Source organism: Lupinus angustifolius, chromosome LG11 (genome assembly GCF_001865875.1).
Source record: "Lupinus angustifolius cultivar Tanjil chromosome LG11, LupAngTanjil_v1.0, whole genome shotgun sequence".
In the NCBI taxonomy this organism is placed as follows: Eukaryota; Viridiplantae; Streptophyta; class Magnoliopsida; order Fabales; family Fabaceae; genus Lupinus; species Lupinus angustifolius.
Window position 1 is genome coordinate 4238858 of NC_032019.1, and position 15752 is coordinate 4254609.

Here is a 15752-nt window from a genome sequence, read left to right on the forward strand (position 1 = left end):
CTGCAAGCGTTTTTATTTAGGATGTAAAAAATATGATATTTCATATATATTTTTAATCAATGGACATGTACTTGCCCTAGTTTAGACAAGCATGACACTTTCCAAATTATCAATGTTACTTACTAAACTATATACTATATTTAAGAAGATTTCATTAGTTCTTTCACCAAAATCTAACATCTAACCAAAAGGATGATGTAAATAATCAATTTGGAAACAATTTCAAAATCAAAACACCATAGCATGGGTTCATGTATATATGCTACTTAAAGCAATAATTTTTTTTTAAATAAGCAGTCATTACTTAAAATAATTATGGTCAATAACTAAGTTAATTAAATACTGAAAAAAATAAATTAACCATAGAATTGATTTTTTTAAAAGTTTGTATTTACATCAACTCAATATTACTTTATATATATATATAAGAGTGATTCAAATTAGAATTGTTCTCATATAAAAATTATAATTGTATGAATAAATTTGAACTATACAAACATATCTAGATAATTAATAATAATAAATATGAGTGAATGATCACTTAAAAAAAGTTTTTTTATATCAGCAAACAAAAGATATTATTATTAAAAACATATACGGTAAGTAGAACAAGGGGTGCTCTAGTCAAATAAAAGTATAACAAACAGTGACACAAATCAAAATGTTTAACACCCACTCAACATAATATAATATATAAATCCTAAATATCTTATTTTTAGAACATTACATAAATTTAGGTAAATTAACTTCACCACTTCATCTATGTAAATTTGTGATTTTCAAACCCAATATGATTTGTAACATGCCAAATATCCCATATGGTTACAAAGCACAAAAATAGCCACAACTAATTCATCCTTGTAATCACATGCTACAAATCTTAATGATTTAGGAATTGGATTTAACTTCTTTGTAAATTATAGAATAAATTTCCATCTAAGTTTTTGTCAAATGTCATAACACTGTTGGCATAATAAAAAATATTATTAATTGATTCCTCCAACCTCTACATAATGCACAACTTATTAAAATATTGGGATCAAGTGCGTCTCTTCTTAGCAAATTCAACTGTGTAGGTACTCAATTCATAACTATCTTTCAAGCTAAACGTATCATCTTTGTTAGTGCTTACATTGACCATAGTTTGTTGACAAATTCTCTGTCACAATTTCTTTCCTTTTACTATAACAAATATAAGTGTTTACAAATGATAAGTGTTTGTGACTAAAGACATATTTCCTTTATCATGGGTCCAAATTTATGTATTAACATATTGTTTAGGCCTTATGTTGATGCTAAGAAATTGTATAGTTCTTTAGCTTCCTTTTGTTCTCAATGAAAGCGACTCTTTCTCCGCTATATGGCTATATACACTTGCCATTCCTCCATTCCCTTAAACCACTTACTTTAGTATTTTTATTCAAAGCTACCTGTATTGTACTTCTGCCACACACAATCCTCCTAGAACATAATATCCTTCAAAGTCATACCTTTTCTTATATAGATGGGGATCATATGTTCACATTCATTTATTTAAAAAGAAAACTATAAAAATATATATTAATATTTTAATATTATTTTATAAAGTTTGATTGGTCCAGGACACAGGACAGAGACACAAAAAAAATTATGGGACGGATTATCATTATCCTTCTTGTACCCTAATCAAACTAATCCCTATCAATCCCTCTCTCATAAAACTATATTTCCTAACTCTGCCATCAAGGTGAAGCCCTCTTAAATATTCAAAATTAGATGCATGTTTCTTTAAAAAATCACTCCCATAAAGGTTCATTTTCATTCATAACATTCCATTTTACCTAATAAATAAAATTAATTGTTAAAAATTCCCTATCTCCATTTACTTTAATAAAAATTATGTAGATGTATCTTTTGATATTCCCCATTTAAAAATAATTTATGTTAATTATTATCTCACAATAGCCATTTATGTATTGTGCCGGCCATTTTATAATTTATGCTTGCAACAAATTAATGTGTTTTAGTGCCGGCCATTTATTTCATATATTCTCACTTGGTTTTTTTAGATGCATTCTGATATTTATATATCATACTTTGTTATTTACATGCTTTTCTGAAACAAAACTTACCATATAAATAAATGCCATTCCGTGACCTTTATGTGCTATATATATTTACACCAAACTTGCTAATTCTTCACGCTCTACTTGTGTCCATAATCAAAACCACGTACCATGGACTCAAGCTTATTCTTTGACCCATCGTGGCTAAAGAGGCAACCCAATGTGCCCTTGAATTTTGTGTGGCCAAAGGAGTGTCTAGAAGATTCCCTTGAAGAGCTCCAAGCTCCAGTTTTGGACCTTGATGAGTTCCTAAGAGGTGATAATGAGGCCACACTTCACGTTGCTAAACTCATACGCAAATCTTGTTTGAGCCATGGCTTCTTCCAAGTTATTAACCATGGGGTTGATCCAGCCCTCATTGGAGAAGCATATGATCAAATGGATGCTTTTTTCAAGCTTCCAATTCATAGGAAATTGAATATTCTTAAGACTCGTGGTTCTTTGTGGGGCTACTCTGGTGCCCATGCTGACCGGTTTGCTTCCAAATTGCCATGGAAGGAGACCCTCTCTTTTCCATTCCATGGCAATAGCTTGGAACCTGTTCTCACCAACTACTTTCACTCCACATTAGGGGAAGATTTTGAACAAGCTGGGTAAGACTAATAGTTAATACCATGTCTTGCTAATGAGAGATTCCTTTTCATTTTATTTTTGGACGTGTATGGTATGCGTTAACTCATAAAATAATAACTTCATAATCATCTTATGTAAGTTAAAATGTGTCTGGCTCCCACCATATGATGAGGTTAAGGAGACTAACTCAGATCTAATTCCACTAAGTAGCGAGTCAATTTTCAAGATTCGAACACTTGTCAATAACTTTGTTACTGTGTAATGACTCATCCTCTTATGATGGAGTAATACAATTATTATTTTAGTATGACATCAAAACCCATGGGTCACTTGTATAAGACAAATGCTCCAACTTAACCCTAAATGTGAGATGTGTCTGTGTTAGTATATGATGCATGAGAGAAAAATCTATTGATGTGCCAAATTTAGGTGTACGATAAATGTACAAAACAATACAACCATGTAATTCTTTTTGTGCACTCCATTTCCGCAGAGTGGTATTTCAGAAGTACTGTGAAGCTATGAAGGGGTTAGGAATGAAACTGGTAGAACTATTGGCTATAAGCTTGGGTGTGGATAGGTTACATTATAAGGACTTATTTGAAGAAGGGTGCTCCATCATGAGATGTAACTATTACCCATCATGCCAACAGCCAAATCTTGTATTAGGGACAGGACCTCATTGTGACCCAACTTCTGTGACCATTCTTCACCAAGATGAAGTTGGAGGGCTTGATGTGTTTGCAGACAAGAAATGGCAGAAGGTGAAACCTCATCCCAACGCACTCGTTGTTAACATTGGTGATACCTTCACGGTACGTACGCTCTTTCAAATGCTTAATACTTATCGATCTTACCTATTAGGATAAAAACTTGGTTATTATTGGTGACGTATAATAGTTACAAATTAATGTTATGTGTCTATGCATATATTGGACTATATATGTGGCTATCAATATCTGTGCAAGATACAAATCATGTCCTTATTATCTGTTGCAAGGTGACAAATCAATCAATTAACTGTTCAGATAGTTTTATGTATTACGATTGGTTCTGAGTGCAGGATCCCTAACATGATAACACTTGAGATGTACACTCGTTTGAATAGAATAGAGTGAGATATGAAGGTAAGAAAGTTATGATGACAAGTATGAGGTATATGGTTACTGATTATTATTCCCTTAAAATAATTATGCAAGTCATTTTTTTTCTAAAAGTAAAATGTTTCCTTTTGTTGCTTGAAGTTAATGAATTATATCAGACCAATATTATTTCTAATTTCTAATTTTTTTGTCAAACACTTTTAAATGGAATAATAAAAAAAGTCAACATTAAAAGCAGGATGCATGATCAAACCCGCATGCAAATCTTTTCTTTTATTACTCCATCTGTTCCTTGGCATTGTATTTTATCCTCTGTGTAGTCTTTTTCAATTGCTTAGGAAATTGTTGTTTCTTAATGTTATCTCTTTACTTAGGAGAAAAAAAAGACCATGCAAATACATTCAGATCTATTAATAATATATATATCATTATATAACATTAGCATTTAAATTCTTCTATATCACAAGAAAAATAACATGCATAGCATAAATATTCTCACACATCTCACTTTTCTTATATTGTATATATGAAGACTTATAAGAATATATGGATCATTTCATTCCTAATTTATTATTTCCTTCTGTATTATTGTTTTAGGTAGTTTCATGCATACTAAGAAAATTAAAAATATCATTAAATTCATTAATAATTGTAAGTAGTTGACCAAATTATCATTCATTAATTAAGAAATTCATTTAACTTTTTCCACTCAAATTATTTGAACAAATAACATTAGTAACAAATTTATCTATTATATACAGAAAAACCTTAAAAGAATATTATAAAAACGATAATGAATAGTTGAAAATTCTCAAACCACACTCAAGGCTTGAACTTAAATGATTAGGGGTTATAAGTTAGTTTTACGAGTTAAATGATTAGGGGTTATAAGTTGGTTTGACGAGTCTCGTCCACAACAAATATAAGATAAAAAAATAATTTAAATGATTGACAAACTTATTTTACAACTTAGATTAATAGCATAATTGATTCAAAAGAAATAAAAAATATTGAGGTCGAAATCAGTGAGAGCTACATAAAAAAGTTATAGCTAGCTAGGGACTAAAACTAGGAAATGGACATGAGTCTAGTTAAGGGTTGATTGCAACATTCTACTCGATACCCATATAGTGACAAATTAAGGCCTTTCAAGTCGTGACCCTAATGTATATATTCGAATAATCTCTTAAATTCTATATATGGAGGTTAATAATTTGGATTATACATTTATATGCTTAGACGTGGAATCATGCATGTAAGGTGTACATAAATATCCTATCTTATAATTATGAGTTTGAATATCATGATTTTACAATTAAACTCTTACAACAAGTGAAATTATTTCAACCATCTAAAACAAAAATTTCTCAACATACAAATTATTCACCCTAACTATCGAATTATCTGATAATTTCTTTTTTATTTTTTAGATTTGTTATCGTGAGACTCGATTCAATAATTATAATAATAATTGTTGGTTGTGTAGGCACTATCAAATGGGAGATACAAGAGTTGTCTACATAGGGCAGTGGTTAACCAGTACAAGGAGAGGAGGTCCTTGGCATTCTTTCTGTGCCCAAAAGAAGACAAAGTGTTGAGAGCCCCAGAGGCTATTGTTGTCAAAGATGGGACAAAACAGTATCCAGATTTCACATGGTCCAATTTGCTTGAATTCACACAAAAATACTATAGAGCTGATGAAGATACCCTACAAAACTTCACCAAGTGGTTGCTATCATCCAAACCATAAACCCCTTCAAGTTAACCAACAAATAATATTTATAAATTCTGTTCTACTGCTTTTCTTTTACTACTATGGGGTGAGCCACATCCTCTCGTTAAATTGAACCATGTCTGTTTCCTACATTCCAAAATTTCTACTTTTAATGTAACTTAATTCCACCACGTACCGCATGTTTTGATCAATGCTGACAAGAATTCTTGCGGATGGAATTATATATTATATATAAGTAAGGTTACAATCTAATTTCACTCCATTCAATATTTTAAATCATGGTTGCAATTATACATTTATTATAATCATAAAATCATCTTGTATTTATATTTAATTATTATTGTATAAGTAATATAAATGAATGGATTTACGTTTATATTAATATTTATATATATATATATATAAATAAAAGATGAGACTTCAAAAGCAAATTAAACATCTACAATGCAGGTAAGAGTTATAATATGGTTTGATCATTATGGTTACAGATAAGAAGTGGGGTAAAAGAGGTTGAGAGCTCAAATCTTACCTACAACAAATACTAATATATTTTTTACCAGCAGAGAAATTTATTAATAAAAAATGAATTTAGGAGAACGAGTGATACTCTTATCCACAAACATCAATAGTTAACTGTTAGATAAGCAAATTAAAAGTTACATCCATAAAAGAATAGTTAAAATTATAAAGATGAACATTGAGGATATTTCAAGAGTGTAGAAATATGAGTTCCATCATCTCATCAAGATTTAACAGCGAATTCTCAAAGGTGATTTTATTCCTCACAAATCAAATTATCCAAATAATGACGTACCAAAAAGACATCTATATTTTTTACACGTTTTCTCCATCCCAATCATATTCGAATGAAGAAAGAAATTTACCTTAACATCATTAAACAAGATTGATGTAAGACCAAATTGAGAGTAAAAGCTTTGTCATATATATATATATATATATAATAAGATTTCAAACTCCTCATCCGCACAAAAAGCATAACTCGGTGAGACATGAGTACCAAAAATTCCATGTGGAGCTAAGGCATGACTTTGTTGGAACTTTATCCAAGTAAATTTCACACTAAACATGTCATTTTTGGTGGGACATTACATTCCTGCAACAAATACTTATATATATTAACATTTGCTACCATGCATGCATGCACCTAGACTAACCATCGGTTGATAACACAAATACACTTTTATTGTGCATCATCCTCCAAAAAGAATCACTTAGTCTCAATCGTATTAATTTGTATTACTTTTAAAAAAAATCAATAATTATTAAATATAAATAATGATAATATAATGACAGTTTATAAAATAATATATTGTCGGCATATATATTTCTTTTTATGATATAAGTAATATGGGTTACATCCAGGCATTATAAAATGGGTACACTCGCTCTTAGAGATTTCATAAAGAGGGAGGGTAAAATGTTTCATTCTCATGTTTCTATGTTTACGTGCAAATGCAATTTTGACCCCCTTCTTACAGGATTTGCTGAGAGGAAAAGACAAACAAAAATGTAAATATGAAAGAGACATGAGGATGAGAACATGAGTACGAACAAAGAACACAGGAATTGGTTGGTAAAAGATCAGATATATGATTTATAACCATAGACAAAGAATCATGTTTACTGATTGAATGAGGAAATTTTTGTGAAGGAGGGTGGGGGACTGCCTCTGCTGAAAGCATCCCTTTTAAAAGAGATAATTGAATAAATTGAATGCATATCATACTTCAATACTGGACCACTTTGCATATGCATAATTCCTAGTAACCATAATAGTGCTATTATTTGACCTTTGTCTTTTATGCATGTAACGTCCTAAAAGCTGCAACAAAATATAGGGAGAAAGATTTGGAATGTATATTTGAAATCATGTTTTAATAAATAAGAAACAATAAACCTTTTATATAAATTACTTTTTAAGTTATTTTGAGTAGGGATGGCAACGTGCAGAATGGTCATAAGTAGTATTTTTTCATACCCGTACTTGACTATTTACGAGTACTCGCACGAGTAACGGATATTGCGAGTATCCAACCAGTTTTAATTTCAGTATATATTTATATATTTTATAATAATCAATACATATAAAATAGTTATTACATTACTGTTAGATAAGCAAATTAAAAGTTACATCCATAAAAGAATAGTTAAAATTATAAAGATGAACATTGAGGATATTTCAAGAGTGTAGAAATATGAGTTCCATCATCTCATCAAGATTTAACAGCGAATTCTCAAAGGTGATTTTATTCCTCACAAATCAAATTATCCAAATAATGACGTACCAAAAAGACATCTATATTTTTTACACGTTTTCTCCATCCCAATCATATTCGAATGAAGAAAGAAATTTACCTTAACATCATTAAACAAGATTGATGTAAGACCAAATTGAGAGTAAAAGCTTTGTCATATATATATATATATATATAATAAGATTTCAAACTCCTCATCCGCACAAAAAGCATAACTCGGTGAGACATGAGTACCAAAAATTCCATGTGGAGCTAAGGCATGACTTTGTTGGAACTTTATCCAAGTAAATTTCACACTAAACATGTCATTTTTGGTGGGACATTACATTCCTGCAACAAATACTTATATATATTAACATTTGCTACCATGCATGCATGCACCTAGACTAACCATCGGTTGATAACACAAATACACTTTTATTGTGCATCATCCTCCAAAAAGAATCACTTAGTCTCAATCGTATTAATTTGTATTACTTTTAAAAAAAATCAATAATTATTAAATATAAATAATGATAATATAATGACAGTTTATAAAATAATATATTGTCGGCATATATATTTCTTTTTATGATATAAGTAATATGGGTTACATCCAGGCATTATAAAATGGGTACACTCGCTCTTAGAGATTTCATAAAGAGGGAGGGTAAAATGTTTCATTCTCATGTTTCTATGTTTACGTGCAAATGCAATTTTGACCCCCTTCTTACAGGATTTGCTGAGAGGAAAAGACAAACAAAAATGTAAATATGAAAGAGACATGAGGATGAGAACATGAGTACGAACAAAGAACACAGGAATTGGTTGGTAAAAGATCAGATATATGATTTATAACCATAGACAAAGAATCATGTTTACTGATTGAATGAGGAAATTTTTGTGAAGGAGGGTGGGGGACTGCCTCTGCTGAAAGCATCCCTTTTAAAAGAGATAATTGAATAAATTGAATGCATATCATACTTCAATACTGGACCACTTTGCATATGCATAATTCCTAGTAACCATAATAGTGCTATTATTTGACCTTTGTCTTTTATGCATGTAACGTCCTAAAAGCTGCAACAAAATATAGGGAGAAAGATTTGGAATGTATATTTGAAATCATGTTTTAATAAATAAGAAACAATAAACCTTTTATATAAATTACTTTTTAAGTTATTTTGAGTAGGGATGGCAACGTGCAGAATGGTCATAAGTAGTATTTTTTCATACCCGTACTTGACTATTTACGAGTACTCGCACGAGTAACGGATATTGCGAGTATCCAACCAGTTTTAATTTCAGTATATATTTATATATTTTATAATAATCAATACATATAAAATAGTTATTACATTAATAATAAAATTTATGTACATGTTAAATTTATCATATATTTCAATTACTAAAATTCATTATAAAATAATATAAAAATAGATAGAATATAGTTATAAAATAATAATAAAAATGTAATACATATAAATTGTTTAATTAAAAAATAAATTTATAAATATGCAGTTACTCATGAGGCGATTATTATGATACTTGTTCCTACCCATAAACTATTTTTATGGGTACCCGTCGTAGATATTATTATGGATACCCACGGGTCGGGTATTTTTGCCATTCCTAATTTTGAGATTGATTAACTGTGTGCTAAGTGCATATATACATTTGATAGAAAATCTTTATCTCTGTTTACCTTTATCACTTTATTTGTGTAGAGAAAATGACAATTAAACTTGCTAAGAACTCTTCAAAAACAAAGTACTTTGGTATTAGAGGTTTGTGGGGTTTGAAGAAGAAGGAAAATATTAGGGGATTCGTGGCCTTTGAAAAGGTTGAGGAAGAAGGGGAATATAAGGGCACTATAAGTTTTTGAAAAGAAAATTGGGGTCTAAAATTAAAAACAAAATAAATAAAATATTCTTGGGATTCAATACATGGATCTTGTTGTGATTGCTGCAATTGAGATTGAGTTACTGAATGTGCAAGTATTGATCAAATCTGAGTATTAATTAGAAAATGAGACTGATTTTGTGAATTTCGTCATTGACTTCCAAAACTACTGATCTGAATTCTTATATCGTATTTCCCTAAGATTTATCTTTTTTTGTTTCATTTCAACAATGATTTTACAAAACCCAATTAATTACATTTCACGAAATAAACCTCCCAATTAAAGTTTGGTACAATAGACTCATAGCTGTGAAGACCAATAACTAATCAATTGGGCTTCCAACAACATGCCCATTCATTTTGAAGGCCGATGTTTCAAAAAGGCCCAAAGTAACACATGGTTTCTGAACATGTAATTAAATCGATCAAAATTAAAAAATATTAATCAAAAATATATTGTACCATGTCAATCAAAATTAGTTTATTATTAAAGAAATCATTTTTTTTAAATAGTGAATTATGAATTCAAATTTTAAACTAAATTATTTGTAACATAGTCAACCATTAAATAATTTCAATAATAAAGTTATGTTTCACAAATAATAATATTTATTAAATTATTTTAATAATTAATTAGTTATATGTTACAAATAATAATATATATAGTGTGTTATAATAATTATAAATTATATAATTTAAGCAATATGATTTAATTAGTAAATCATTCGTTAAAACTGTATGAGAATGTTATCTTAACTGAATAAAATCAAAATCTCCTCTGTGGCCAATGCATCTGATCAACGTATTTCCTCTTCTCCACCACAAACTCATTTTGCTTCTGCTCCTATCCAAACTCTTTCTCCTACACTGTCTCTTTCACTTCCAACCACCAAATTAACTGAAAAATAACTACCTTACACGAAGTCAAATTATGTTGGTTGTGTTAAGAGCCAATAGTGCAACCAAAATTGTTCTGAATCCTGAAATTCCTTCCAAGTTTCTTACTAAAATTGATAGGTTTTACAATCATGTGAATCCTGATTATTATAAATTTATAACTGTGAGAAACAAGATCAACCCATATTTTATTGGTTGTTGATCTTTTACATTATATTCCTATTTTTTTTATGAAAGTATATTCGTACATTGAATCGTGTGAATCCTAACTATTATAGCTCGGAGGAACAAGAACAGACCATATCTTTCATGGCCATAAATTATCATCTCTAGAACTTTTAGTCACAAATATCTTATTGTGATTTTTTGCTTTTTAAATGTAGTAATTACTCTCTTCAGAAATGCGTAGCTTTCCCAAATAAGTTCCCTCTATAATTTAGAACCACATCATAAAACGTTATTCTATCCAAGTTTGTATTAACCTGAAAGTATAAAGAGCAAAATAAGCAGGTATTTTAAAAACTTTCTATTGGAACAAATTCACTAAAACATTCTTCACTTTGCATACAAGCCTTAATCTTTCTAATCATTATGTCTAAATACAAGGAAAGCTATAATTAATAAATATGCATATCATATAGTAGTACTCTTGTTCTTCATAGGGAACTCTTATTTTTGTGATAGGCTTTTGGGTCTTCGAATGAAAGGCCAACAACTATCACCACCATTCGTGTTGTGCCTGCATTGCATCCAAAAGTTACTTATTTTCGAATTTTGTTAATGATCTTAAGCACATGATATTATATATTAACGGGTTTCTGATGTGTATCAAATGGGACATTCTAAGTTACCCAAAAAGTACTTTTTATTAGAATTTGATGCTTTTATAAAATATATGTGTGCATAAATAAATATGTATTCACAATTTTCAATACAAACTTATTATTTTTTGGTATTTTAAAACGTTTCCATAACGCACATTAGAAGATCGAATCTTAAAGTAAATCTCCTATTAAATGTGTGCATACATGGCTTCAATTGTCTCACTTTTTGGTGTCTCATTATGTCCTAATCCAATAAAAATTTGACACATATTTTAAAAGAAAATTAAAAAATATATAAAATAACATTTTTATATAATTTGGTGAGATATGATTGGCTTGGAACATGGGGACATGAAGCTTTTGGGATAGAGGATCTTAGTTCCTCTATGATCCATCGACACACAAATTAGTTATCATTAATATAACTTCTTAGCCAAGTTTTTTCGGTATTAACAAATGTATTACTTGCTTTATGGATAATGAATTAATCACTTTAAGAGTATGTGATTATCTCTCTTAATAATTATTTATTTTAGGAATTCAACTTTTAACATTTTGGTATGGGTGATATACTATTAAACCAACATTGTTGGTCTCTATATTCATATTTGTAACAAAAAAATTCATGGTTTTTTACAACATTTCTCTAGTTAATTAGGGTCCGACAAAAGGGCACTGCACTTAGCTAACAAACAAGACTTAAGATGTATCTCTACTTTTTATTTGTCCACAAAAAAGAGGTCCTTAAAAGAAATGCCAAAATACTTTATCAATTGAAAGTTGAAAAGAGGTGGTGCCTTCTCCCTATTAATCTCCGAGATTTAATAGTCAGATTCATAACAGATATGTTAAACAAAGCCTATCAAACCGACAACCCGTGCATGCAATGCATTCACTTCTTTCTTTGACTTTGTCACTTACCATGATCATTTCAAGCACATTTACCAAGGAGCATAATTTTAAAGATAAACAACTCAGTGAAAGATAAACAACTGAGTGTTCTTATTAGAGATTACTAGAGTTCAACAAGAACCGGAAATTTTGCATTATTTAGTATATATTGGAAATTAAGTTTATAAAATGGAGAATTAGAGTGAAACTAGTGAGTAATAAATTGAAAAATAAAGTATAGACGTATATTCAACTTTTAAAATATGAAAAAATTAAACCTTACTTTTTTTGTTTGTTTCAAGTGCATGTGGAGATTTGTATTAAATCTAGTAATCTACCATCTGAGGCAGTTAAAAATTATCCCATAAAATCTATTAGAAAAAAGAGGACTGTGGACCCACATTGTAGATATGTTTTTTTACCAAGAATAAATTATCTATGGTTCATATTAAAAGTCGTAAGTCGTTACATTTTGAAAAATACATACGAATCAATTATGGAATGATGCACAGTACACATTATTCATTAAACTGAAGAAGTTTTAAGTCAATTTTACTCTGCAACTAACTGTTACCTAAACTTTTAAAACTTGTTAATCAGATCATCCTTCGAAGCAAATTATGAAGAGTACTACGTGCCATGATTAATTGATTTTTCTAATGTTTCAACATGCACAAACTCAAAACCATTGTATTTCCATGTATCTATTAGATTAAGCATACCTGCTATTACTTCTGCTGCTGTTGCTACTGCTGCTACCAGAACTTTTCATGCTCCCACTATTGATACTGGATACACCACTCTCACTATCTCCTGCAGAAGCTGAAAGATTCTTCTTCCACCAATCTTTATCAATGCCTTTATTGGAAGAACCATCAGAAAATGATGGTCTTGGAGAGACCTTTGAACTATTATTATTTGCTGATGATTCCTTCTTCTTGTTATTCTTCTTAGATCCCAAAGAAGTAGGAAAAACCATTTTCAGATACAACCCTCCACTATCAATTTTATTATTACTACTACTACTTCCCTTTTTATCAACTTTTATACTTAGACCTTCCCTCTTCTGCACATTTTTGTTGCTCAAAATTTTCTTCTCTCTTACCTTATTGTGTTCTACAACATCAACCTTTGGTGGCTCCACAATATCTTTCAAAGTAAGCTCATAATTCGACTCGGGCATGTTTCTAACCATTTCCATAAGCTCCCTTTGCCCTCTTTCAATGGCTTGAGTCTTTGATGAAGGTGATAGACTTCTATAATAGTTTCTTTTTTGATGAGGACTCATTGGAGGACTCCTAGTCCATAAAGGAGTTGAACAAATACCATGCTCTTCTTTAACCTTTGATTCATTACCATGAATTCTAAGTCCCACTCCATCAAATAATGGAAAAGAAATTGTGGGTTGGTCTCTTCTTGGATCAAACATGGTTTTTTGCTTGTTCAATTTTCTTAGGGTTAAGAGGAAGAATAAAATATGTGTAGGCTAGGATTGTATATGTATGTGTTTGTGTGTGATTGGGGTTGGATAAGAATATGAATATCTTCACCCACCACAATGGTGTTTAACCTCAAAGGTGATGATGCTCTTTAATTTCTTGGTGACTAAGATTTTGAAAAGAGAGAAAGATAATAGGGGATTGAGAGTAACAGAAGATCCTAAAGTCAAGTGATTCTAGATGTAGTGGGCCCATTCCCTTCCTCATAGTCCTAGTTTGTTGTCCTTCAATGAGCTTTGCTTTGTCTTTTGTTTTATCTCTTTGTTTATATTGAAGCAAGAGATACCAACATGTGTCGTTCCTACTCATTTCGTTTCTACTTTGTTGAATACCCACTTTGCAACGTGAATCTGCTAAACGTACGGCTTCCTTTCCACAATAATATATATCACAAAAATTAAATGTATACATGCAATAGGGAAAAAAGACCATTAAGCATAATCATATAATCATGTGTTAGGGATAAAAACTTGTGAAATATGGAGTCTAAGGTGATGAAGAGTTTAAAGAATGAAATGAGTGAAGTTATAGATCCGAGTTTCAATTATAACAAATTAAAAAAAAACATCATAAGGTGATGTGATGGTTAGAGTGAAATGTTTATGAAATGAAGTGAAGAAAGTTGAGAATTCTCTCGACTATAATAAATATTAACATTTTAATATTTATCAATTATTCAGAACTTTCTTTTGAAGTGATGATAAATTTATCCTCACCCCCAATTAAGCTAAAATAAGGATTATTTTTGTCCCAAAAAGTTATTGTCTACATGTCCTAGACCAATCACATTCATTCAAATGATATAAGAATAATATTTTTTGTTTTTTGTTATTTTTCTTTTTTAATTAGATGTTACTTTTTAATTGGCTTGGTAAGACATCAAAGTGAGACATGTGATCTCCATTCATTAAGCTATATTAAGTTGTTATGGCTTCATGTTTGGTTGGTTTATATGATAGGACAAGATAGGTTTGATTTAAAAAATTTAGGGATTTTATTATTTGGCATTTTATTGTCTATTCCCATGAGATGTTATGAAGAAATATTCCATGGATCAAATGAGAGGAATGCTCACACCATATGATCAACTTCTTGGAATTATTCACATTTGAAGTATCAAAAGCTTATGGTGTCAAAAAGCTTTTGGTATCTGCTCCTTTGCATTATTGCAAGGCATCACAACCCCACATCGTGCTTCTGCACTAACAAGGAGAGTGCATCATAAAGCTATAATCACAATCATGTTGTCTTTCATTGCCTTCACAGACAATCAATGTTCCTTTTCCTATTATCAATCTGTGTGTTCAACTGTTCATTAATCATTGTCTTCATATTTAATTATTTGAAGTAATAAATTAACTCAAATAAAAAAAAGTAAACCAATACACTTCGTAAGAATATCATTTCACCTCCTTATTATTTTTTTAATCTTCTTTAACAAATAGTTCATTATTATCTAAATTGTCACTCATGATTTTATATGAGATATTGCATCTCTTTAACTCTTCTTCCCATTTAAAAGTCAGGAGTTTTCAAAAGTAAACATTTTAAAATATCTCAAGATTACAATTGAAGCAGTATTTAAAAAGAACAATATTTAATATGATAAAATAAGTTCAAAATTTATATTTTAAACTGTCACAAATAAATTCAAGTTTATTTACATTGGAATCTAGCTGTGAGTGAATAACAAATACTACTAAAATATAAGCACAAGTATCTGAATTCTAAAGGCTAAGCCCTCGAACCTATGTCCAAAAGAATTAAAATTAGGCCAAAGCCCAACATCACCCGCTCCACATCTGTTTCCCTAATTAAGACAGTCCACGGTTTTCATGAAATTATCATCACTTCTAGGTTTATTTTATTTATACTAAGATAATAATTAAATATGAATTATAAATGATAAATAATAGTATACAAAATCATTCAACCAATTCTTCACTTGATTTTCTAACCAATTAATCG

General features: G+C 30.0%; 2 protein-coding genes across 2 annotated transcripts; one reads left to right on the forward strand and one right to left on the reverse strand.

Moving 5' to 3' along the window:
• On the forward strand, nt 2190-5703 carry LOC109359575 (gibberellin 20 oxidase 2-like). Its single transcript, XM_019604276.1, has 3 exons — nt 2190-2698; nt 3172-3493; nt 5268-5703. Exons 1-3 carry the CDS (start codon nt 2217-2219, stop codon nt 5529-5531), a joined length of 1068 nt encoding a protein of 355 aa, XP_019459821.1. The 5' UTR covers nt 2190-2216; the 3' UTR covers nt 5532-5703.
• On the reverse strand, nt 11065-13989 carry LOC109359130. Its single transcript, XM_019603676.1, has 2 exons — nt 13008-13989; nt 11065-11309 (listed from the first exon to the last, which is right to left on the reverse strand). Exons 1-2 carry the CDS (start codon nt 13712-13714, stop codon nt 11240-11242), a joined length of 777 nt encoding a protein of 258 aa, XP_019459221.1. The 5' UTR covers nt 13715-13989; the 3' UTR covers nt 11065-11239.